General features: G+C 43.9%; 1 protein-coding gene across 1 annotated transcript in view; it reads left to right on the top strand.

Annotated features, from left to right (window-relative positions):
- Nucleotides 1-26,115, top strand: part of LOC115205824 (collagen alpha-5(IV) chain) — a 142,891-nt gene that overhangs the window by 102,857 nt on the left and 13,919 nt on the right. Inside the window, exons 29-45 of the mRNA XM_029772166.1 lie at nt 12,976-13,070; nt 13,222-13,372; nt 13,445-13,558; nt 14,205-14,372; nt 14,457-14,546; nt 14,629-14,763; nt 19,580-19,678; nt 19,855-19,944; nt 20,546-20,685; nt 20,942-21,068; nt 21,245-21,325; nt 21,418-21,519; nt 21,836-21,883; nt 24,447-24,632; nt 24,754-24,884; nt 25,242-25,314; nt 25,682-25,753. Of these exons, the coding sequence (XP_029628026.1) occupies nt 12,976-13,070; nt 13,222-13,372; nt 13,445-13,558; nt 14,205-14,372; nt 14,457-14,546; nt 14,629-14,763; nt 19,580-19,678; nt 19,855-19,944; nt 20,546-20,685; nt 20,942-21,068; nt 21,245-21,325; nt 21,418-21,519; nt 21,836-21,883; nt 24,447-24,632; nt 24,754-24,884; nt 25,242-25,314; nt 25,682-25,753 (1,902 nt within the window). The remainder of the gene's footprint in view (nt 1-12,975; nt 13,071-13,221; nt 13,373-13,444; nt 13,559-14,204; nt 14,373-14,456; nt 14,547-14,628; nt 14,764-19,579; nt 19,679-19,854; nt 19,945-20,545; nt 20,686-20,941; nt 21,069-21,244; nt 21,326-21,417; nt 21,520-21,835; nt 21,884-24,446; nt 24,633-24,753; nt 24,885-25,241; nt 25,315-25,681; nt 25,754-26,115) is intronic.

Below are 26,115 nucleotides of genomic sequence, written 5' to 3'. Positions count from 1 at the left end.
TTATCTTATAAAAAACGATCAATCTTAACATAATCACTAGTTAACTACACATGGTTGATGATATTACTAGTTTATCTAACGTGTCCAGCGTTGCATATAATCGATGCGGTGCCTGTTTATTTATCATTGAATCATAGCCTATTTCGCTAAACGGGTGTTGATTTAACATTTGACATTTACATTTACGTCATTTAGCAGACGCTCTTATCCAGAGCGACTTACAAAATTGGTGCATTCACCTTATGATATCCAGTGGAACAACCACTTTACAATAGTACATCTATATCTTTTTTTGGGGGGGGGGGGTGGGGGGGTTAGAAGGATTACTTAATCCTATCCCAGGTATTCCTTAAAGAGGTGGGGTTTCAGGTGTCTACGGAAGGTGGTGATTGACTCCGCTGTCCTGTCGTTGTGAGGGAGCTTGTTCCACCATTGGGGTGCCAGAGCAGCGAACAGTTTTGACTGGGCTGAGCGGGAACTGTACTTCCGCAGAGGTAGGGGGGCCAGCAGCCCAGAGGTGGATGAACGCAGTGCCCTTGTTTGGGTGTAGGGCCTGATCAGAGCCTGAAGGTACGGAGGTGCCGTTCCCCTCACAGCTCCGTAGGCAAGCACCATGGTCTTGTAGCAGATGCGAGCTTCAACTGGAAGCCAGTGGAGTGTGCGGAGGAGCGGGGTGACGTGAGAGAACTTGGGAAGATTGAACACCAGAGGGGCTGCGGCGTTCTGGATGAGTTGTAGGGGTTTAATGGCACAGGCAGGGAGCCCCGCCAACAGGGAGTTGCAGTAATCCAGACGGGAGATGACAAGTGCCTGGATTAGGACCTGCGCCGCTTCCTGTGTAAGGCAGGGTCGTACTCTGCGAATGTTGTATAGCATGAACCTACAGGATCGGGTCACCGCCTTGATGTTAGCGGAGAACGACAGGGTGTTGTCCAGGGTCACGCCGAGGCTCTTAGCACTCTGGGAGGAGGACACAATGGAGTTGTCCACTGTGATGGCGAGATCATGGAAAGGGCAGTCCTTCCCCGGGAGGAAGAGCAGCTCCGTCTTGCCAAGGTTCAGCTTGAGGTGGTGATCCGTCATCCACACTGATATGTCTGCCAGACATGCAGAGAAGCGATTCGCCACCTGGTTATCAGAAGGCGGAAAGGAGAAGATTAATTTTGTGTCGTCTGCGTAGCAATGATAGGAGAGACCATGTGAGGATATGACAGAGCCAAGTGACTTGGTGTATAGCGAGAATAGGAGAGGGCCTAGAACTGAGCCCTGGGGGACACCAGTGGTGAGAGCACATGGTGCGGAGACGGATTCTCGTCATGCCACCTGGTAGGAGCGACTTGTCAGGTAGGACGCAATCCAAGAGTGAGCCGCGCCTCTCCAACTCGGAGAGGGTGGAGAGGAGGATCTGATGGTTCACAGTATCAAAGGCAGCAGATAGGTCTAGAAGGATGAGAGCAGAGGAGAGAGAGTTAGCTTTAGCAGTGCGGCGGGCCTCCGTGACACGGAGAAGAGCAGTCTCAGTTGAATGACCAGCCTTGAAACCTGACTGATTTGGATCAAGAAGGTAATTCTGAGAGAGATAGCAGGAGAGCTGGCCAAGGACGGCACGTTCAAGAGTTTTAGGGTTACTGGTCTGTAGTTGTTGACATCGGAGGGATCGAGTGTAGGTTTTTTGAGAAGGGGTGCAACTCTCGCGCTCTTGAAGACGGAAGGGACATAGCCAGCGGTCAAGGATGAGTTGATGAGCGAGGTGAGGTAAGGGAGAAGGTCTCCGGAAATGGTCTGGAGAAGAGAGGAGGGGATAGGGTCAAGCAGGCAGGTTGTTGGGCGGCCGGCCGTCATAAGACGCAAGATTTCATCTGGAGAGAGAGGGGAGAAAGAGGTCAAAGCATAGGGTAGGGCAATGTGAGCAGGACTAGCGGTGTCGTTTGACTTAAACGTTGGCTAGCTAACACAAAGTCAGTCCTGCTAGCTACACAAGTGGACTACACATCTCGAATGTTCAGAAAGTTAAGCTTACATTGCAAAAATCTTATTGACAAAAAATGATACAGCTAGCTGGTAGGGTTAGCTAGCTAGCAGTGGGCGCGTTGTTGACTATGTTAGAAAATGTAGCTGGCTAGCTAACCTCGATAGTTACTCTGTACTACGCCTTTATCTTGATACAAAGACAACTATGTAGCTAGCTAACATTACACTAATCAAATCCTTCCATTGTAATGTATATAGTTTCTACAGTACTGCTATTTTTTTTTTTTTTTTTTTTTTTTTCACCTTTATTTAACCAGGTAGGCAAGTTGAGAACAAGTTCTCATTTACAATTGCGACCTGGCCAAGATAAAGCAAAGCAGTTCGACAACATACAACAACACAGAGTTACACATGGAGTAAACAACATACAGTCAATAATACAGTAGAAAAAAAAATACGACTATATACAATGTGAGCAAATGATGTGAGATAAGGGAGGTAAAAGCAAAAAAATGCCATGGTGGCAAAGTAAATAAAGTATAGCAAGAAAAACACTGGAATGGTAGATTTGTAGTTTGAAGAAAGTTCAAAGTTCAAATATAAATAATATGGTGCAAAGGAGCAAAATAAATAAAATAAATAAATACAGTAGAGGAAGAGGTAGTAGTTTGGGATAAATTATAGATGGGCTATGTACAGGTGCAGTGATCTGTGAGCTGCTCTGACAGCTGGTGCTTAAAGCTAGTGAGGGAGATAAGTGTTTCCAATTTCAGAGATTTTTGTAGTTCGTTCCAGTCGTTGGCAGCAGAGAACTGGAAGGAGAGACGACCAAAGGAGGAGTTGGCTTTAGGGGTGACCAGAGAGATATACCTGCTGGAGCGCGTGCTACAGGTGGGTGCTGCTATGGTGACCAGTGAGCGGAGATAAGGGGGGACTTTACCTAGCAGGGTCTTGTAGATGACCTGGAGCCAATGTGTTTGGCGACGATTATGAAGTGAAGGCCAGCCAACGAGAGCATACAGATCGCAGTGGTGGGTTGTATATGGGGCTTTGGTGACAAAACGGATGGCACTGTGATAGACTGCATCCAGCTTGTTGAGTAGGGTATTGGAGGCTATTTTGTAAATGACATCGCCGAAGTCGAGGATTGGTAGGATGGTCAGTTTTACGAGGGTATGTTTGGCAGCATGAGTGAAGGATGCTTTGTTGCGAAATAGGAAGCCAATTCTAGATTTCACTTTGGATTGGAGATGATTGATGTGAGTCTGGAAGGAGAGTTTACAGTCTAACCAGACACCTAGGTATTTGTAGTTGTCCACAAATTCTAAGTTAGAACCGTCCAGAGAAGTTATGCTGGATGGGCGGGCAGGTGCAGGCAGCGATCGGTTGAAGAGCATGCATTTAGTTTTACTTGTGTTTAGGAGCAGTTGGAGGCCACGGAAGGAGAGTTGAATGGCATTGAAGCTCGTCTGGAGGGTTGTTAACACAGTGTCCAAAGAAGGGCCAGAAGTATACAGAATGGTGTCGTCTGCGTAGAGGTGGATCAGAGATTCACCAGCAGCAAGAGCGACATCATTTATGTATACAGAGAAAAGAGTTGGCCCAAGAATTGAACCCTGTGGTACCCCCATAGAGACTGCCAGAGGTCCAGACAGTAGGCCCTCCGATTTGACACACTGAACTCTGTCAGAGAAGTAGTTGGTGAACCAGGCGACGCAATCGTTTGAGAAACCAAGGCTACTAAGTCTGCCGATGAGGATGTGGTGATTAACAGAGTCAAAAGCTTTGGCCAGGTCAATGAATACGGCAGCACAGTATTGTTTCTTATCGATGGCGGTTACGATGTCGTTTAGGACCTTGAGCGTGGCTGAGGTGCACCCATGACCAGCTCTGAAACCAGATTGCATAGCGGAGAGGGTGCGGTGGGATTCGAAATAGTCGGTAATCTGTTTGTTGACTTGGCTTTCGAAGACCTTAGAAAGGCAGGGTAGGATGGATATAGGTCTGTAGCAATTTGGGTCAAGAGTGTCACCTCCTTTGAAGAGGGGGATGACAGCAGCTGCTTTCCAATCTATGGGAATCTCAGCGACACGAAAGAGAGGTTGAACAGGCTAGTAATAGGGGTTGCAATAATTTCGGCAGATAATTTTAGAAAGAAAGGGTCCAGATTGTCAAGCCCAGCTGATTTGTAGGGGTCCAGATTTTGCAGCTCTTTCAGAACATCAGCTGAATGGATTTGGGAGAAGGAGAAATGGGGGAGGTTTGGGCGAGGAGCTGTGGGGGGTGCAGTGCTGTTGAATGCAGTAGGGGTAGTTAGGTGGAAAGCATGGCCAGCCGTAGAAAAATGCTTATTGAAATTCTCAATTATAGTGGGCTTATCGGTGGTGACAGAGTTTCCTATCCTCAGTGCAGTGGGCAGTTGGGTGGAGGTGTTCTTATTCTCCATGGACTTTACAATGTCCCAGAACTTTTTAGAGTTGGAGTTGCACGAAGCAAATTTTTGTTTGAAAAAGCTAGCCTTGGCGTTTCTAACTGCCTGTGTGTATTGGTTTCTAACTTCCCTAAAAAGTTGCATATCGCGGGGGCAGTTCGATGCTAATGCAGAACGCCACAGGATATTTTTGTGTTGGTTAAGGGCAGTCAGGTCTGTGGAGAACCAAGGGCTATATCTGTTCCTGGTTCTAAATTTCTTGAAAGGGGCATGCTTATTTAAGATGGAGAGGAAGGCATTTTTAAAATATAACCAGGCATCCTCTACTGACGGGATGAGGTCAATATCCTTCCAGGATACCAGGGCCAGGTCGATTAGAAAGGCTTGCTCGTTGAAATGTTTCAGGGAGCGTTTGACAGTGATGAGTGGAGGTCGTTTGACCGCTGACCCATTACGGGTGCAGGCAATGAGGCAGTGATCGCTGAGATCTTGGTTGAAAACAGCAGAGGTGTAATTAGAGGGCACATTGGTTAGGATGATATCTATGAGGGTGCCAGAGTTTGCGGCTTTGGGGTTGTACCTGGTGGGTTCATTAATAATTTGTGTGAGATTGAGGGCATCAAGCTTGGATTGTAGAATGGCTGGGGTGTTAAGCATGTCCCAGTTTAGGTCGCCTAGTAGCACGAGCTCTGAAGATAGATGGGGGGCAATCAGTTCACATATGGTGTCCAGAGCACAGCTAGGGGCCGAGGGGGGTCTATAGCAGGCGGCAACGGTGAGAGACTTGTTTTTGGAGAGATGGATTTTTAGAAGTAGAAGTTCAAATTGTTTGGGTACAGACCTGGATAGCAGGACAGAACTCTGCAGGCTATCTCTGCAGTAGATTGCAACACCGCCCCCTTTGGTCGTTCTATCTTGTCTGAAAACGTTGTAGTTAGGGATGATGATTTCACAGTTTTTGGTGGACTTCCTAAGCCAAGATTCAGACACAGCTAGGACATCCGGGTTGGCAGAGTGTGCTAAAGCAGTGAATAAAACAAACTTAGGGAGGAGGCTTCTAATGTTAACATGCATGAAACCAAGGCTATTACGGTTACAGAAGTCATCAAAAGAGAGCGCCTGGGGAGTAGGAGTGGAGCCAGGCACTGCAGGGCCTGGATTCACCTCTACATCCCCAGAGGAGCAGAGAAGAATAAGTATGAGGGTACGGCTAAAAGCTATAAGAATTGGTCGTCTGTGACGTCCAGAATAGAGAGAAAAAGGAGCAGGTTTCTGGGGGCGATAAAATAGCTTCAAGGTATAATGTACAGACAAAGGTATGGTGGGATGTGAGTACAGAGGAGGTAAACCTAGGCATTTAGTGATTATGAGAGAGATATTGTCTCTAGAAACATCATTGAAACCAGAAGATGTCATAGCATGTGTGGGTGGAGGAACTGAGAGGTTGGATAAGGTATAATGAGCAGGGCTAGAGGCTCTACAGTGAAATAAGCCAATAAACACTAACCAGAACAGCAATGGACAAGGCATATTGACATTAAGGAGAGGCATGCTTAGCCGAGTGATCAGAGGGTCCAGTGAGATTCAGACAGCTAGCCGGGCCATAGGTAGCAAGCTGGTGGAAGATGGGAGGGAGGTCTGTTTTTAGCCACCTCGTGCGTTTCCGTCTGTGGGTTAGTGGGGTTCCGTGTGGAAGGGGGGACCTGTCCAAGTTGGCAAAATAGTTAGTTATAGTGGCCCAAGAAAAGTGTCCGATAGACCTATTCAGATCGCAGCCGAAAAGACAGCTAACGATTAGCCGGCCGCAGATGGGCGATCAGGTTACGTCGCGACGGAGGGGCCAGTTGGATAACTCCCTCGGGCAGATAACGTCGGTGGTCCAGTCGTGAAGACCCGATGGGGCTCCGCATCGGCAGTAAAACGGGTCAGGATAGGTGAGTTGTAGCCCAGGAGACACTTCAGCTGGCTAGCTCAGGAACAGCCCACGAGTGGCTGACGGAACTCCTCAGCTGGCTAGCTGGCCAGCTCCGCAATAATGTGTGTTAATTCCGTGACCGACGTTGCCAATAGTCACTCAGGTAGCAGCTAGTTAGCTGCAAGATCCAGGTGTAATTGGTAAAGTTGGCTAGCTAGCTGTGGTGTTATGGTTTTGACGCCGTTTCGAAAACGGCGCGAACGAACGAATACAGCTGGCTAGCTAACCTTGTTAGTTCCTCAGAGCTACACCTTTATCCTTGATACAAAGACAGCAGAGACAACTATGTAGCTAGCTAACAATACACTAATCAAATCGTTCCAATGTAATGAAATGTAATATTACCCGCGGAGCGAGGTGCAGCACGACTACTCACTCCAGCATCCGGTACATCACTTATATTTAACAAGCGCATTTGCGAAAAAAGCACTGTCGTTGCACCAATGTACCTAACCATAAACATCAATGCCTTTCTTTAAAATCAATAAACAAGTATATATTTTTAAACCTGCATATTTAGTTAATATTGCCTGCTAACATGAAATTGTGTCACATCTCTAGCGTTCATTGCACGCAGAGTCAGGGTATATGCAACAGTTTGGGCCGCCTGGCTCGTTGCGAACTAATTTGCCAGAATTTTACGTAATTTTGACATAACATTGACATAACATAACTCGTAAGCATTCATTCAGACAGCACTTTCGTGCGTTTTGCCAGCAGCTCTTCGCTGTGTTTCAAGCTGTTTATGACTTCATACCGGGTGGGTATAATTTGTGGAACGTTCCAACAGGAATCTATTCCAAAAACTTTGTAAATAACAAGGTTGCCAAAAACAATGCATACAAAGTTGTATAGCGGCAGAATAAGATACCGGGTAGTGAGTGGTCTATTTCATTGCGTTTTTCACTCATCACGTTTATTCCGAAAAATGTCTGTCCTCACTCTGGTTGCCTATAGACAAACATTAAGAATAAGCTACGTGGTGAGTTGATGCCTATTCGGCAGCTAGTTAGCTAGGTTTGTATGCGTTGCTACTTTGTATGCGTTGTTGGTTGGCAACCTTTTACTTTACGTTTTTTGGAACAGATTCCTGTTGGAACGTTCCACAAATTATACCCACCCCTTCAAGCCTGTCAACTCCCAAGATTAGGCTGGTGTAACCAATGTGAAATGGCTAGCTAGTTAGCGGGGTGCGCGCTAATAGCGTTTCAAACGTCACTCACTCTGAGACTTGGAGTAGTTGTTTCCCTTCCTCTGCATGGGTAACGCTGCTTCAAGGGTGGCTGTTGTCGATGTGTTTCTGGTTCAAGCCCAGGTAGGAGCAAGGAGAGGGACGGAAGCTATACTGTTACACTGGCAATACTAAAGTGCCTATAAGAACATCCAATAGTCAAAGGTATATGAAATACAAATCGTATAGAGAGAAATAGTCCTATAATTCCTATAATAACTACAACCTAAAACTTACCTGGGAATGTTGAAGACTCATGTTAAAAGGAACCACCAGCTTTCATATGTTCCCATGTTCTGAGCAAGGAACTTCAACCTTAGCTTTTTTACATGGCACATATTGCACTTTTACTTTCTTCTCCAACACTTTGTTTTGCATTATTTAAACCAAATTGAACATGTTTCATTATTTATTTGAGGCTAAATAGATTTTATTGATGTATTATATTAAGTTAAAATAAGTGTTCATTCAGTATTGTTGTAATTATCATTATTATAAATAAATTAATAAATAAACAAACAAAGAATCGGCCGATTAATCGGCATCGGATGTTTGGTCCTCCAATAATCGGTATCGGTATTGGCGTCGAAAAATCATAATCGGTCGACCTCTAGTAAGAAGTACCCATCAAGCCAATCCAACTTGTGGGAGGTGCTTCAGGAAGCATGGGGTGAAATCTCTTTTCACATTACCGCAACAAATTGACAACTAGAATGCCAAAGGTCTGCAAGGCTGTAATTGCTGAAATTGAGGATTATTTTATGAAAGCAAAGTTTGAAGAACACAATTATTATTTCAATGAAAAATCATTATTTATAACCTTGTCAACGTCTTGACTATATTTCATATTCATTTTACAACTAATTTCATGTGTGTTTTCATGGAAAACAAGGACATTTCTAGGTGACCCCAAACTTTTGAACGGTAGTGTAAGTATTCAGACCCTTTATGCAGTACTTTGTTGAAGCTCCTTTGGCAGCCATTACAGCCTCCAGTCTTCTTGGGTATGACACTACAAGCATGGCACACCTGTATTTGAGTAGTTTCTCCCATTCTTTTCTGTAGATCCTCTCAAGGTCTGTCAGGTTGGATGGGGAGCATTGCACACATCTATTTGCAGGTCTCCCCAGAGATGTTCAATCGGGTTCAAGTCCAGGCTCTGGCTGGGCCACTCTAGGACATTCAGAGACTTGTCCCGAAGCCACTCCTGCATTGTCTTGGCTGTGTGCTTAGGGTCATTATCCTGTTGGAAGGTGAACCTTTGCCCCAGTCTGAAGTCCTGAGCGCTCTGGAGCAGGTTTTCATCAATGATCTCTCTGTACTTTTCTTTGTTCATCTTTTCCTCGACCCTGACCAGTCTCCTTGTCCCTGCCGCTGAAAAGCATGATGCTGCCACCACCATGCTTCACTGTAGGGATGGTGCCAGGTTTACTCCAGACGTGTTGCTTGGCATTCAGGCCAAAGAGTTCAATCTTGGTTTCATCAGACCAGATAATCTTGTTTCTCATGGTCTGAGAGTCTTTGGGTGCCTTTTGGCATACTCCAAGTGGGCTGTCATGTGCCTTTTACTGAGGAGAGACTTCCGTCTGGCCACTCTACCATAAAGGCCTAACTGGTGGAATGCTGCAGAGATGGTTGTCCTTCTGGAAGGTTGTCCCATCTCCAAAGAGGAACTCTAGAGCTCTGTCAGAGTGATCATCGGGTTTTTGGTCACCTCCCTGACCAAGGCCCTTCTCCCCCGATTGCTCAGTTTGGCCAGGTGGCCAGGTCTAGGAAGTCTTGGTGGTTACAAACTTCTTCCATTTAAGAATGATGGAGGCCACTTGGACCTTCAATGCTGCAGAATTTTTTTTGTACCCTTCCCCAGATCTGTTCCTCGACACAATCCTGTCTCGGAGGTCAACGGACAATTCCTTTTACCTCATGGCTTGGTTTTTGCTCTAACATTCACTGTCAAGTGTGGGACCTTATATAAACAGGTTTGTGCCTTTCCAAATCATGTCCAATCAATTGAATTTCCAACAGGTGGACTCCAATCAAGTTCTAGAAACATCTCAGGGATGATCAAAGGAAACAGGATGACCCTGAGCTCAATTTCAAGTCTCAAGTCTGAATACTTATGTTTTTCAGTTTTCTGTTTGTAGTACATTTGCAAAAAATAATTGAAAACCTGTTCGCTTTGTCATTATGGGGTATTGTGTGTAGATTGATTTTTATTAATTTAATCAATTTTAAAATAAGGCTGTAACGGAACAAAATGTGGAAAAAGTCAATGGGTCTGAGTACTGTGTGTGTATATATACAGTACATGTCAAAAGTTAAGACACACCTACTCATTCAAGGGTTTTTCTTTATTTTAACTTTTCTACATTGTAGAATAATAGTGAAGACAGCAAAACGATGAAATAACACATATGGAATCATGTAGTAACCAAAAAAAGTGTTAAACAAGTCAAAATATTATTTATTTTTGAGATTCTTCAAAGTAGCCAACCTTTGTCTTGAAGACAGCTTTGCACACTCTTGGCATTCTCTCAACCAGATTCACCTGGAATGCTTTTCCAACAGTCTTAAAGTATATGCTGAGCACTTGCTGGCTGCTTTTCCTTTACTCTGAGGTCCAACTCATCTCAAACCATCTCAATTGGGTTGAGGTCGGGTGATTTTGGAGGCCAGGTCATCTGATGCAGCACTCCATGATTCTCCTTCTTGGTCAAATAGCCATTACACACCCTGGATGTGTGTTGGGTCATTGTCCTGTTAAAAAACAAATGATAGTCCCACTAAGCGCAAACCAGATGGGATGGTGTATCGCTGCAGAATGCTGTGGTAACCATGCTGGTTAAGTGTGCCTTGAATTCTAAATGAATCACTGACAGTGTCACCAGCAAAGCACCATCACACCACCTCCTCCGTGCTTTATGGTGGGAACCACACATGCATAGATCATCTGTTCACCTACTCTGCGTGTCACAACGACACGGCTGTTGGAACCAAAAATCTCCAATTTGACACGTCAGACCAAAGGACAGATTTCCACCGGTCTAATGTCCATTGCTCGTGTTTCTTGGCCCAAGCAGGTCTCTTTTTCTTAATGGTGTCCTATAGTAGTGGTTTCTTTGCAGGAATTCGACCATGAAGGCCTGATTCACGCAGTCTCCTCTGAACAGTTGATGTTGAGTTGTGTCTGTTACTTGAACTCTGTGAAGCATTTATTTGGGCTGCAATTTCTGAGGCTGGTAACTCGAATGAACTTATCCTCTGCAGCAGAGGTAACTCTGGGTCTTCCTTTCCTGTGGCGGTCCTCATGAGAGCCAGTTTCATCATAGCGCTTGATGGTTTTTGCAACTGCACTTGAAGAAACTTTAAAAGTTCTTGAAATGTTCCATATTGACTGACCTTCATGTCTTAAAGTAATGATGGAATGTCCTTTCTCTTTGCTTATTTGAGCTTTTCTTGCCATAATATGGACTTTGTATTTTACCAAATAGGGCCATCTTCTGTTGAAATGCATTCCAGGTGGACTACCTCATGAAGCTGGTTGAGAGAATGCCAAGAGTGTGCAAAGCTGTCATCAAGGCAATGGGTGAATCTCAAATATAAAATATATTTTGATTTGTTTAATACTTTTTTGCTTACTACAAGACTCCCTATGTGTTATTTAATAGTTTTGATATCTTCACTAATATTCGACAATGTAGAAAACAGTCAAACTAAATAAAAACCCTTGAATGAAAAATGAAATGCCCAAATACATTTTTCAAACTTCTGATCACCTTCTTGCCTTGGATTACATATCTTAGATGCCAATTTGCAAAACTATGAATACAAATGGCATCATGTGAAGACAAAATTCAATGTTGTTTTGTTTTCAGAATATTAACACAACATTTTTATCAGAGGACAAATGTGTTCACTATTTCCAGCAATCAATAAATACTAGTGCACAATATTCTAAATCACTCCATCAGGGCTATATTGGGTATAAATCATGGCCCAGTGCCTAGTGAAAGTCAACCCACCCTTTGCAGGGTCTTTACAATTTGCTGACGGAAATGATTAAGACAAATATTTGATTTTATGTGTTTGTAAACTAGTGGTGCGCGGGTCAGCTGTTTGTTCACCTCACCCGCAATTGCTAATAACCCATCCGCAACCGCCCGAGTATATGTGATGAAGTGATTTAAATATGTTTCTGCTTATAATTTCTGACATTTTGGTAGGCTATTTGTTAGTCAACTTGAATTACTATAATTACAACTATAATTAGATACATGTAGCTTCTCTTTTGTCAGGCTACACTGAACTCGAGCTTTCTTAACCATACCAAACCGTGTCGTAAAGTGTCGCCAAAATATTGTAATTGAGCAAGTGTGATCATAATCATTAGCATATTTTAGCGATCCGCAGTGGAAGAAGTCCTAAATGCCCACCAGCTTTCAGATGTGAGCTAAACAGCTAACTTGCTCTTGATATGCGTTATTAGGTCAATGGAGGAGAAAGTGAACTTGTTTAGCTCAGTTGTATGCTGATTTGCGATCTATTAACAACAAGGGTTGCATTAAATAGGCACAATATTTTTTGTGATGCACTTGGTGATGTTCAGTTCATTCGCACAATACGTAAAAACAAAAGCATTCACTGTGAAAGTTGATACATGTAAGGCCTTCATATATAGGCTATACGCAGCACTTTGTTAAATTTATCGAATCAGTTATTGTTTTCTTGCTCAAACACTGAGCAACACCTGTAAAACTGAAATTTCTCTCAAAACACAGGGATGTCGATTCGCATGGGACTAGTATTATTAGAGGACTTTGGAGTTTGCCAAAAAACAGTAGTAGTAGTAGTAGGTTATTCTGGTTAGTCAATGTCCAGATTTCAGTTTCCATTTAACCCATCTAAACAGTAAGCTACAGTTCCCTTGACATGCCATCGGCCTATTTAAAATCCTGTCTTGCGACTGTTGAATTTATTTAATGACCCTAAATCCTCCGACCCGAGGATATAAATTGTAAATGTAAATGTTTAGTGAAAAATGCGTAAAAGGAGAATAATTGCCCATAATTCTACACCTTTTGATATTTTTATTTCCAATTTTGATCATCATGGTTTAGTGATAATGATTAAATAGGAATTTTTTAAGTCAGGCTCATTTCATTGATGTGTTAATCTTTTTTGTAGGCAGTTCTTATGATTCATGTATTTGCTTAATTAACAGTATCTTATAGTTTTGAAAGTATTTGCTGTTTAGAGAATTCAACGTATCTTCGAACTATACTGTTCCAAAAATGCTTGAACGTGATTGAGAAAAACTGCAGATAGAGCTCATGTACAGACTCAGTCATGAGACTGTTTCCCTCTCAGGTGAGAAGAGCCAGCCGGGGGTTGCTGGTGCCCCAGGGATTGGTAGTATGGGACGACCAGGACCATCCGGAGCTCCCGGGATGCCAGGCCCTAAGGTCAGTGGAGCGCAAACATTTTGTGTGTGTGTGTGCACATGCGTGAGTGTGTTTGAATGAGTTTGTGAGTGCGCGCGCGTGTGTGTGTGTCCTACTGTGGGCTGTCTTTTTGTGTCCATACATAGTCATTCTGTGTTGTATGGGTTTTTAGGGTGATTTCAGACCAGGGCTCCCAGGGCTGCCAGGTAGACCAGGCCCCCCAGGGGAGGATGGTTCTCTGGGGCTGACTGGAGACTCTGGTCTGCCTGGGCTTGGTAGATCGCCTGGCTTACCAGGAAGAGATGGTCCACAGGGAGACAGAGGTGAGTAGACACACACACACACCCACACACACCCACACACACAGTCTGATTGTTGCTTCTGTCTATCCTCAGGCGGTAAAGGTGCTGAGGGCTTGCCTGGTCTGCCTGGGGATGCTGGGGAGTGTACGCTAGGCATTCCAGGCCCTCCGGGGGCTGTAGGTCTCAATGGAATCATTGGCTTCACAGGTACATATCCTTAGCCCCACAACTCAGCTGTTTACCGAAACAAGTGGCAAAGGATGCCCTTTTGTTTTTTTTGTTTTTATCCGAGAATGTACACTACCAGTCAAAGGTTTTAGAACACCCACTCATTCAAGGGTTTTCTTTATTTTTACTATTTCTACATTGTAGAATAATAGTGACGACATCAAAACTATGAAATAACACATCTGGAATCATGTAGTAACCAATAAAGTGAGATTCTTCAAATAGCAACCACTTGCATTGACAGCTTTGATGTAAGCATGTAAGCATTTCTGTCAGAACACTGCATGTAAGCATCTCTGATGTTGTAAGCATCTCTGTCAGAACACTGCTCATAAAAGTTCTAGCTGTGACTCTACTGTACATACATGTATGACACTCTCATAAAGTCCTCTCTGTGTGTTCCTCCTTATTGTTCTCTCCTTTTCCCCTTTCTCCTCTCCCTGCTGTCTTGTTCTCCTCTCCCCATTTCTGTCTCTCTCCTCTCCTCTCCCCTTTCTTTCTCTCTTCTCCCCTGTCTCTCTGTTCTCTCCTCTCCCCCATCTCTCTGTCCTCTCACCCTTTCTTTTTCTCCTCTCCCCCATCTCACTCTCCTCTCTATGTATCCTTGGATCTCTACATGCTTCAGGGACCAGAGGACAGAAGGGGGTGCAGGGCGATTCAGGTCTGCCTGGCAGAGGGGCCCCAGGATTGACGGGGCCGTTTGGACGGCCCGGTTTTGATGGACTCCAGGGACCTGGGGGGGCTGCCGGCCTGAAAGGATTCAGAGGAAGAGATGGTGTACCTGGGATACCAGGTTAGACCACTATTGCTTAAGGTGAAGAAGATAATGTGCCATTGTGTGATCAACTGTTATGAACCTGTGTGTGTGTTCTCCAAGGCCTGAGAGGAGACATGGGGCCATCAGGAGCGTGTGGTACACCAGCACCAGACGGAGGCCCAGGACCAGGGGGACGACTTGGCCCTAAAGGTAGAACTGTTCAATACTTTTATGCACACACACACGCTATGATGATGATGAAGATGTTGACGATGATGATTGCTGTCTCCAGGTCTGATGGGTGCTGATGGGGTGAAGGGCCATGTAGGAGCCAGGGGACCTGTGGGAGATTCTGGGGCTCCTGGAGATATTGGAGTCACAACATACATCGAGGTCCCTGGGGACCCTGCGGACCCAGGACCTACAGGTCAGTCTCTGAATGACCCCTGACTCTGAATGACCCCTACCCCCAATCAACACTACAAACTCCAATGCTAATTCTAGAACATTAGCGGCACCCTGTCTTTATAGACTTACACACAGTATCTGCAGTAGACTATTCCCTTCTCCCCTTGAGTTTTTAGAAACATTTACAGTGGTTCGTCCTTTAAAATTTGCAACGTACTGCAGCACAGCTTGCAGGCTGCCGCAGAATTCTATGGCACATTATTTAAGTGCCAACCACTGGTACCATTAATGCTAGTTAGTGTTAGTTTGACCACCAGAGGGCATCTTTGAGAAGCATTTGATAGCCTTCAATAGTGGCTGTACTAGAGAATTTAAAACCTTTTTTGTAAGAACATAGTATATGGGACTGATTTTAAGAAATGCCGCTTAATTAATTTGATTAATATTATGATGTTTCTATTCCAAGAAAAACGAAAAACCCTTTGGAACGGAAAATATGGCGCTGTACAACGTGACAGTCGGGAGTTGGCTACAGTGCTGGGCTATTTAGCTAAATAATCCCTGTGTCATGCAGCCAACTGGGGTTCAATTCCCCGACGGGGAGGAAGGAGTAGGCTGTCCTTGTATATATATATATATTTTTTTAAATAGGCAAGTCAGTTAAGAACAAATTCTTATTTACAATGACGGCCTAGGAACAGTGGGTTAACTGCCTTGTTCAGGTGCAGAATGACAGATTTTTACCTTATCAGCTCGAGGATTCAATCTAGCAACCTTTCGGATACTGGCCCAATGCTCTAACCACTAGACTACCTCCCGCCACAAAACTAAATATGAATGTGAATAAGAATTTGATCTTAACTGATTCCATATGTGCTATTTCATAATTGTGATGTCTTCGCTATTATTCTACAATGTAGAAAATATTAAAAATGAAGAATAACCCTGGAATAATTAGGTGTGTCCAAACTTTTGAGTCCATCAAGACGTTTTGACTATAGAGAAATTGATGATACTATTACCTTTAGAGTTTGGGATTAATTTGATTAATTATGGTGTTTATATTCCAAGAAAAATGAAAAAACCCTGGGTTTCCGTTAGGATGGAACGGAAAATATGGAGCTGTACAACGTGACGGTCGGGAGTAGGCTACACAGTACCGGGCTATTTAGCTAAAGAATCCCTGTGTCGTGTGGGCATGAGAGGGGCACGCGGGAGACCGGGGTTTAATTCCCTGATGGGGAGCAAGGAGTAGGCTGTCATTTGTAAATAAGAATTTGTTCTTAACTGACTTGCCTAGTTAAATAAAGGTTACACTAAGAGCATAACATTTCTACACCATAATTTTAGTCTAACCAATACCCAAACGAAGATTCAGTCAAAATAAAAATCTCATTGATTTATCAAGGCCAGTCCCTATTCTTGTCTCAGAGCAGCTGGAAACAGTGTTAAAATAGTTGTACGCTAATGCTTCAAATCCTATTGCTTCTAACTTCAATATGCTCTTTAAATAAACAAGACCTACACCACTTTTAACAGCACATTACTCAACACTAGTGAGACTCATGTCGCCTGCGGTAGGCCTACAGTATATAAAAAAATATGATGTGACCCTCCGCCAATAATTACATATAGACTATTGGAGGATTCTAAATTAAAACCATGGGTCTTCCGGTGGCGGCCGACACGGGTATTTGTAGCAACGCAATTTTGCATTGCGATGTGGTGATTTAGACAGCTGCACCACTGGGAAGGCCCCATCCACAAAGTATCAAAATACAGAGAGGTGTTGGTAAAGGTACAGTGGGGGAAAAAAGTATTTGATCCCCTGCTGATTTTGTACGTTTGCCCACTGATAAAGAAAGGATCAGTCTATAATTTTAATGGTAGGTTTATTTGAACAGTGAGAGACAGAATAACAACAAAAATATCCAGAAAAACACTTGTCAAAAATGTTATAAATTGATTTGCATTTTAATGAGGGAAATAAGTATTTGACCCCCTCTCAATCAGAAAGATTTCTGGCTCCCAGGTGTCTTTTATACAGGTAACGAGCTGACAATAGGAGCACACTCTTAAAGGGAGTGCTCCTAACCACAGCTTGTTACCTGTAAAAAAGACACCTGTCCACAGAAGCAATCAATCAATCAGATTCCAAACTCTCCACCATGGCCAAGACCAAAGAGCTCTCCAAGGATGTCAGGGACAAGATTGTAGACCTACACAAGGCTGGAATGGGCTACAAGACCATCACCAAGCAGCTTGGTGAGAAGGTGACAACATTTGGTGCGATTATTCGCAAATGGAAGAAACACAAAAGAACTGTCAATATCCCTCAGCCTGGGGCTCCATGCAAGATCTCACCTCGTGGAGTTGCAATGATCATGAGAACGGTGAGGAATCAGCCCAGAACTACACGGGAGGATCTTGTCAATGATCTCAAGGCAGCTGGGACCATAGTCACCAAGAAAACAATTGGTAACACACTACGCCGTGAAGGACTGAAATCCTGCAGCGCCCGCAAGGTCCCCCTGCTCAAGAATACATATACATGCCTGTCTGAAGTCTGCCAATGAACATCTGAATGACTCAGAGGACAACTGGTGAAAGTGTTGTGGTCAGATGAGACCAAAATGGAGCTCATTGACATCAACTCAACTCGCCGTGTTTGGAGGAGGAGGAATGCTGCCTATGACCCCAAGAATACCATCTCCACCGTCAAACATGGAGGTGGAAACATTATGCTTTGGGGGTGTTTTTCTGCTAAGGGGACAGGACAACTTCACCGCATCAAAGGGACGATGGACGGGGCCATGTACTGTCAAATCTTGGGTGAAAACCTCCTTCCCTCAGCCAGGGCATTGAAAATGGGTCGTGGATGGGTATTCCAGCATGACAATGACCCAAAACACACGACCAAGGCAACAAAGGAGTGGCTCAAGAAGAAGCACATTAATGTCCTTGAGTGGCCTAGCCTGTCTCCAGACCTTAATCCCATACAAAATCTGTGGAGGGAGCTGAAGGTTTGAGTTGCCAAACGTCAGCCTTGAAACCCTAATGACTTGGAGAAGATCTGCAAAGAGGAGTGGGACAAAATCCCTCCTGAGATGTGTGCAAACCTGATGGCCAACTACAAGAAACGTCTGACCTCTGTGATTGCCAACAAGGGTTTTGCCACCAAGTACTAAGTCATGTTTTGCAGAGGGGTCAAATACTTATTTCCCTCATTAAAATGCTAATAATTGTATAATATTTTTGACATGCGTTTTTCTGGATTTTTTTGTTGTCATTCTGTCTCTCACTGTTCAAATAAACCTACTATTAAAATTATAGACTGATAATTTCTTTGTAAGTGGGCAAACGTACAAAATCAGCAGGGGATCAAATACTTTTGTCCCCCACTGTATATTGTCCTGCTAATAGCCCATAACGGGCTATTATAATACTGTACATGGTGTCCAGGTCAGGATAACCAAAACATTTATTTATAAAAGACTATCAGAAAGAATACTTATTTTGATCCAAAGCCATGAATGTGTGAGTCACTCAGCTTTAAGTAGGCGATGCTATATGAATGTGCCATCAACTTGATAATTTCAAACAATATTTTGGAGGTTATTTCGTTTTCAAAAAAACTAAAGTGAGTCTTTGTAATCTGAATAAAGGCCAAAATAATATTTGTAAAGGCCAAAACATTTATTCCTTTTTTAGAGGAAGAGAAACGCTGCTCCAATTGTGCGCCGCACTATGGTATTCCCAATCATGGTTGGATGTGATACATAATAATAATGGTAATAATAATAATACTTAACTTAGAAATACATTTGACGATAGAATTCTCCCCCTACCCTCCATCTGAAACGTTTCCCTAGTCAGCGCCATTATTATTGCAATGCCCCTTAAAGTGTTGCTCTGTGCTACCCAGTGTGCTACCCTCCTCTTCCCTCCTCCCTTCCCCATGGGCTAGGTCTGTCTTCTGTGCGTGGCTCTGCAGCCCATCCCTTGCCCCCTGCCCTCATGCCTTGAACCTCGCAAGCTGTCAGTGGATACAGCTGGAGAACTGCAAGGCAATCCCATTGAGTGCGGGAGCCATGACCAATATATATATTGTCCTGCTAATAACAGGGTTAATAATATATCTGTGAGAATATCCAAGGGGCTTTTATATAATTCTAAATTAATAATAACAATATTTTGGAGATTTTGTTTTCAAATAACGTAAAATGAGTGTGAAAAAGGCCATTCTTGAACAGGGTGTGAGACATTGTTGCTAATTTGTTAACAAAGCCAGTTTGTTATCAACAATATTTTACAATTGTTTTTAGAGGGAGAGAAACTAAAAACCTACGGTCATCTCATGGGTCTCCCAGTTGAGGCTGGCACAGGTATTGAACCAGCATCTGTAGCAACACAGCTTGCACTGCAATGCAGTGTCTTAGACCATTGCGCCACTCAGGCACTGTACAATGTGACTGGTCGGGAGTGGGATACAGTAATACAGTAAGAGCAAAATAATCCTAACAAAATAAAATAATAAAAACCTTAGTGTAACAACAGTTTTAGTAAGTAATACTGAAGTCGTGCACAATTATCAGTTTCTATTTAGGTTTATGTCGCCCATTCATTGTCAGTTAGAGACACAGTAGGACCCAAAAGCATAATCAGTGCTCTAACTCCCCCTTGCGCTGGTCTGGAGCAATGAAGTGGTGACGCAGGGTACCGTACTAAACCACAAATTACCTCTAAGTACCGCAGCATAATCGCAAAATAATAATCGCAAAGCCTTTTAGATCTAGTGACCTCTGATCTCTGACTCTGCTCTCTTTTTTCCTCAGGTCTAAGGGGCCTAACAGGTGCCAAAGGAGATCTAGGTGTGATAGGGCACAATGGAGTAAGTGGCAAGGATGGGATTCCCGGGAGTGCCGGGCCGCAAGGTACCAAGCACCGTGACACACTATTGAAAAAAAAACTGTTTCAATTGCCTACCCGCTACCCCTCTTCTTAATAAATCACTACCATGCCTAGCTATTCAATTTGATTAAGTAAACTTTATTAATCCCCAAAGGCAATTGTTTATTACTAATATTTTGACCTCACACTTTTCTTGTAGGTGCTGTTGGCGACCCAGGCAGAGATGGCCAGAAAGGAAGTCCTGGTTTCAATGGAAACCCTGGAGTCGCAGGAGATATGGGTGTGCCAGGTAACATACTCCAAATTATAGCGAAACAGGCTGTGTCCAGATTCTGTCTTCTGCCTACTACTTACTAAAATCTACATACTGTGTACTAATCGTACTACATATTATTTAGAACTTACTCGTTAGTAAAAATGTGTCATCTAATGCGCAATTGCGTTGTTTCTCGCCATTCATTCATTTTGGTATAGCGTTTCCCTTTCAGAATTATCAGCTGATTATCAGCTGTTGTCAGACACACATGGGTCTGAAAATAAGATTCTCTTCCTCAGTAGCATACAACAAATTCCTACTACATGTAGATAAAAAGCTGAAATTAATATGACATCCTGGCATTTAAAGCATACAAAATGTTCTACATTTCACATACTTTAAAATGTTATATTTTCGTATACATAATTTGGCTTTTTAGAGGCTTGACATATACAGAAGGACACTCCCAGGTTTGTGTCACTCCCGGCAGAAGTTCCCCTAGATATAGAACTAGGATCAGCTTCCCCTCCCTGAATCCTAACCATAACCATTGGAGGGGGTATTGCAAAACTGACCCAAGATCAGGATCTAGGGGCTACTTCACCCTATTCAGGTTTGTGTCCTTGCTGACCAGGTGTAAAGGGTGAGAAAGGGGGAACAGGAGTCCGTGGAGAGCCTGGTTCATCGGGAAGACCAGGTCCAAATGGAGTAAATGGAGTGAAAGGAGAGCCCAGCCTCCCTGGACCAGGAGCTAAAGGACGACGAGGAGAAAAGGTGAAAACCGAGTACAGTACCCGTGAGGGGCCTGTTTTTTTTTTCCTGACATCACCTGATCTGACCAGGAAAAACTCATACATACGGATATAGAACAGCAACAATTAATATTTCAAATTATTTGCAATGTACAAATGTGTTCAGCAGAAATTAAGTCCAACCTCCTCCCCCTTCTCTCTCTCCTCTCTTGCATTCTTTCTTTCCTTCTCACTCTCTCATTCTCATATCTCTCTCGCTCTCTTCCTCTTTCTTTCAGGGAGTGCCAGGGTTTCCAGGTTTTCCAGGAGAGAAGGGGGAGATGGGTGTAGCGGGGAGGTTCGGAACCCTGGGGGCCACCGGCCCCACAGGACCCAAGGGAAGAGAAGGACTACAGGGATCACGAGGTCTCTGTCGCCCACTGAATAACAATCACTGTGCCGTACATACAAACCCACACAACCTCCTCAGTAACGGATTTATAATAACTACTACAAAAATAACTTTCCACACACATGCACAAATGCACTCACACACACACTCTATTTATTCTCACGGTATCTCTATCTCACGTCTTTCTTAGGACCTCCGGGACCAGCCGGGGAGAAGGGCATTAATGGTCTCCCAGGCAATGGTGGCTGTCATGGCCAGAATGGCCTGCAAGGTAATTTATAATGCATGTCCACACCTACTGAAAGGCCATTAGACTTTCTGTGTGTGTTTGAGATCCAATTAAGCACTGCCTCTGTGTCACAGGGAGCCCAGGATTGGCTGGTGACCCAGGGATTGCAGGCCCCAGAGGTGCCCAGGGTCGAGACGGCATCCCTGGCCCAGCAGGAGAGAAAGGAGACATGGGAGGTCAGAGAACCCTGCTACATTCAGAAAAAAGGGTTCTATCTGGAACCAAAAAGGTTATACCTGGAACCAAAAAGGGTTCTCCAAAGAGTTCTCCTATGGGGACAGCCGAATAACCCTTTTAGGTTCTAGATAACACCTTTTTTTCTAAGAGTGTAAAACACTCCCTCCAGGTTTGGGGTCAATTCCAATTGAAGTCAGTCAATCCAGGAAGTGATTTGAATTTAAAATGCGAAAATTGAAAAACTTGTGATATAAATAGTCCTTTACACATTCACAGAAATGATCTCTCTGTGTTGATTTTCTGTTCTCTCTACAGCCCCTGGCATTGGACCAAAAGGCACAGACGGAAAGACGGGCCAATCTGGTGAGTCTGTGCTACACACAGATACACTACATGGCCAAAACTATGTGGACATCTGCTCGTTGAACATCTCCTTCCAAAATCATGGGCATTAATTTGGAGTTGGGTCCCTCTTTGCTGCTATAACAGCCACCACTCTTTTGGGAAGGCTTTCTGCTAGATGTTGGAACATTGCTGTGGGGACTTGCTTCCGTTCAGCCACAAGAGCATTAGTGAGGTCGGGCACTGATGTTGGGCAATAAGGCCGGGCTCGCAGTCGTCGTTCCAATTCATCCCAAAGGTGTTCGATGGGGTTGAGGTCAGGGCTCTGTGCAGGACAGTAGAGTTCTTCCACACCGATCTCAACAAACCATTTCTGTATGGACCTCGCTTCGTGCATGGCGGGATTTTCCTGTTGAAACAGGAAAGGGCCTTCCCCAAACTGTTGCCACAACGTTGGAGGCACAGAATATTTTAGACGTCATTGTATACTGTAGCTTTAAGATTTCCCTTCAATGGAACTAAGGGGTCTAGCCTAAACCATGAAAAACAGCCCCAGACTATTATTTCTTCTCCACCAAACGTTACAGTTGGCACTATGCATTGTGGCAGGTAGCGTTCTCCTGACATCCGCCAAACCCAGATTTGTCCATTGGTTTGCCAGATGGTGAAGCGTGATTCATCACTCCAGAGAACGCGTTTCCACTTCTCCAAAGTCCAATGGCGGCGAGCTTTACACCACTGCAGCCGACGCTTGGCATTGCGCATGGTGATCTTAGGCTTGTGTGCGGCTGCTCGGCCATGGAGACCCATTTCATAGAGCTCCCGATGAACAGTTCTTGTGCGGACGTTGCTTCCAGAGGCAGTTTGGAACTCGGTAGTGAGTGTTGCAACTGAGGACAGACAATTTTTATGCGCTACACGCTTAAGCACTTGGCGGTCCTGTTCTGTGAGCTTGATGTTCCTAGAAGTTTCCACTTCACAATAACAACACTTATAGTTGACCGGTGCAGCTCTAGCAGGGCAGAAATTTGACGAACTGACTTGTTGGAAAGGTGGCATTCTATGAAGGTGCCAAGTTGACAGTCACTGAGCTCTTCAGTACGGGCCATTGATCTTCCAATATTTGTCTATGGAGATTGCATGGCTTTGTGCTCAATTGTATACACCTGTCAGCAACGGGTGTAGCTGAAATAGCTGAATTCACTAATTTGAAGGGGTGTCCACATACTGTAGTTGCATGCATGTGTTTTGTTGTACAATATAGGTGTCGTGTCTCTGACTATGATTCAATTATATAAAGTGATATTTTATCAAATTGATTACCTAACGTTTAATTGATTACGTGATTAAATTAAACCATGCAACAATTAAACCATTAATAACCTGGGGTACCACGGAAGCATTCATTTATATAGAGAGATTATCTCCCGAATCCACTCTCTTAAAGATCTGAAGATCTTTTATATCAATAGCAGTCAATTATTAATCGTCACCTTATTCAGTCTCATTCTGATGGTCGTAAAGTACTTGGTTATCTGCACGAACCCTGGCTAACAAGTTGAATCAGCAATACAAAAATTGGCTTAATTATTTGTTTACTAAATACCTAAATAATCACACAGAATTACATATAGACAGGATAGATCATACATCGATTACTAATCATGTCATGAGAAGCCCCATCACAACTTTTTCAGCATGGTGATCGTCACCCCCACGTGATCTGATCTCATGTAAATTCCGTTAGATAGAATTTTCGTTCAACCGTTCGCAACCGCAGCTCACGCCAGGGTTTGCTTAGTCTAACGTGAATATGGTCACGGGTGGCTTTTGTACTGGGGAAGAGAAGGGTGTGTTTCATCCCTCTCCAACCAATGTCTGTTCACTTGGGAGGGGCCACTGAGTGAGCATAAGTTTACTTATGAAAACAATTCTCTCATTTAGAAGCTAAAATGACATTTAATCTTCTCACAAATAGTTTCATATTTAAACATTTAAATTGCACAACAATTCCATGTAAATCTGATAACTAGAATGTGTAGACTTTCCAAGATACAATTTATGTCGTCCTATCATCAGATATAATGTCCCAGGCAACAACTGATCTGACATCATATTCTTTAAGTGCCAACAGACCCTTTCAACTAGTTGAGAAAGGGAAATATTGTTCCATTCCCCAACCTTTTGAAGTTACCATACTTTCACAATGATAACAAAGGGCTTTCCAAGAGTCCATTCTGTAGAGTGGAGAGAAAAGGGGGAAAGGTATTTATGGGGGGCGTCATAAACCTCACCCAACAGAGCAACGTCATGACATAGGATATACCATGTAAACCATGTGTGCGTCCCAATAATATCTCCTGTCATCTCTATGCTAGTTAGCGACGTTTACTCCCTTCAAATAGCATGTTGTTTAGAATGTTTAGACAGTGAAATGGGGTTAGTAAAGTCACCTCAAGGCTCAGCAGCTCTGGGTCTCTCAACCTATAGTGCTATCAGATGGTAATGATTCCCTCCCAAGTGTTGAATGCTACAAAAAGATATCCCTTCACTGATCTGTTCATTCACTGATCTGTTTCTGTAGGACTTAAGGGGGATGTGGGGATACCTGGCCGCTTTGGCCCTCCTGGTCCCTCAGGGCCTTTGGGGGACATTGGACCTCCAGGCCCCCCTGGTCCTATGGGACTGTCTGGAAGTCCTGGCCGGGATGGAATGTGCTTTGAAGGGCTAAAAGGAGACCGTGGACAAAATGGTGTCCCTGGACCCCAAGGTGTGTAGGCTGCATCTCAAAGGATACCCTCTTCCCTACTTGTGACTAGAGCCCTCTTTTTATTTTTTTGGCTTCATTGCTTCCATGACCTCTGAGCCTGCTCCCCCCTCTGTGTATTTAGGTATGCAGGGGCCACGGGGACCTCCTGGTCCACCGGGACCTGGCTTTAAAGGAGATAAAGGGAACAAAGGTGCCATGGGCCTCCTCGGTACGCCTGGGTATAGAGGAGACACAGGGGTACAGGGCAGACCGGTGAGTCACACACCACTGATTTACTCACCCATGATTAAAGGTAGACTCCGTGAGATGACATCATCATAAACGTTGGGCCAACTTCCCACCTATAGACAGATATCCACATAAATTGTTGCCCCTTCCCAATGTGAATGTGTAACAAGGGAGAGTCCCCACATGAAGAGCCAATAATTAGTCATTATTCATAAAGATGTCACCTTGCACACACACATGTGAATTAAGGGTGAAGTTTCCCCTAATTACAAATCTAGTAGCATTTCCCCCTCCCCCAATCCTAACCTTAACCAGTAGTGGGGAAAATGCAAAACTGACCCAAGACTGAATGGGTGTGCTGAATAGGATGTGTATTCACAGGGTAATGATGGCAATCCAGGTGGTTTGGGAGTCAAAGGGGAGATGGGACAGTTAGGAGACATCGGACCAAACGGTAATAACCAATCTGACACCTTATTAACAACCTCCATACTTTATACATGCATTCAGAATGTAATTTCTGTTACTATACTGTAGGTCAGAGCTGCAACCTTCATCTGGGGAAGGCAATCCATAATGTTACTGTGGCAATCCAAAATTTGACTGTAGTCTCAGACCGCAATACTTGCATGACTGTTAATGACATGCTAACATACTCTAAGTCAGCAACTCTCACTGTATAGCAAACATCTCACAACATCCTATACTGTAGTGTTATTTATTTGTGCAGTTATCTTAACTAAATCAGTGTCAATGAATCAACCAATGTCCTTTTTATTGTGTTTTTTTACAAATATATGACACAATGTGTGGTGTTTCAGGTCAGAAAGGAGATGCAGGACCTGCAGGACCTGTAGGTTGCCTTGGACAGAAAGGGCAGCCTGGAGCACCAGGTAGGATGAGCACTCACACCTAGGGTCCTGAGTTTTTCCTGGTCAGGGCACATGGTCAGTTATGTTGGGCCCTCCAATGGACACGAACTGACCAGGAATTCTGTAAAAATTGCTGTCATTTTACGGGCTCCTAACCAATTCTGCTATTTTGTGTGTTTTTTTAATTGTTTGTAACTTATTTTGCATATGATGTTGACGCTACCATCTCTTATGACCGAAAAGAGCTTCTGGATATCAGAACAGCGATTACGCAACTCGAACTGGACAAAAATGTTTTATGTAATGTGTCTGATGCGAAGGATATAATGCTGCTTCCAAACAAGGCCCAAATCCCCATCATTCGCATGAAGAAAATAAGGAAA

This window comes from Salmo trutta, chromosome 13 (assembly GCF_901001165.1).
Source record: "Salmo trutta chromosome 13, fSalTru1.1, whole genome shotgun sequence".
Taxonomy (NCBI): domain Eukaryota; kingdom Metazoa; phylum Chordata; class Actinopteri; order Salmoniformes; family Salmonidae; genus Salmo; species Salmo trutta.
Note: the sequence above shows the minus strand (reverse complement) of the source record. Positions and strands in the feature narration are given on the sequence as shown.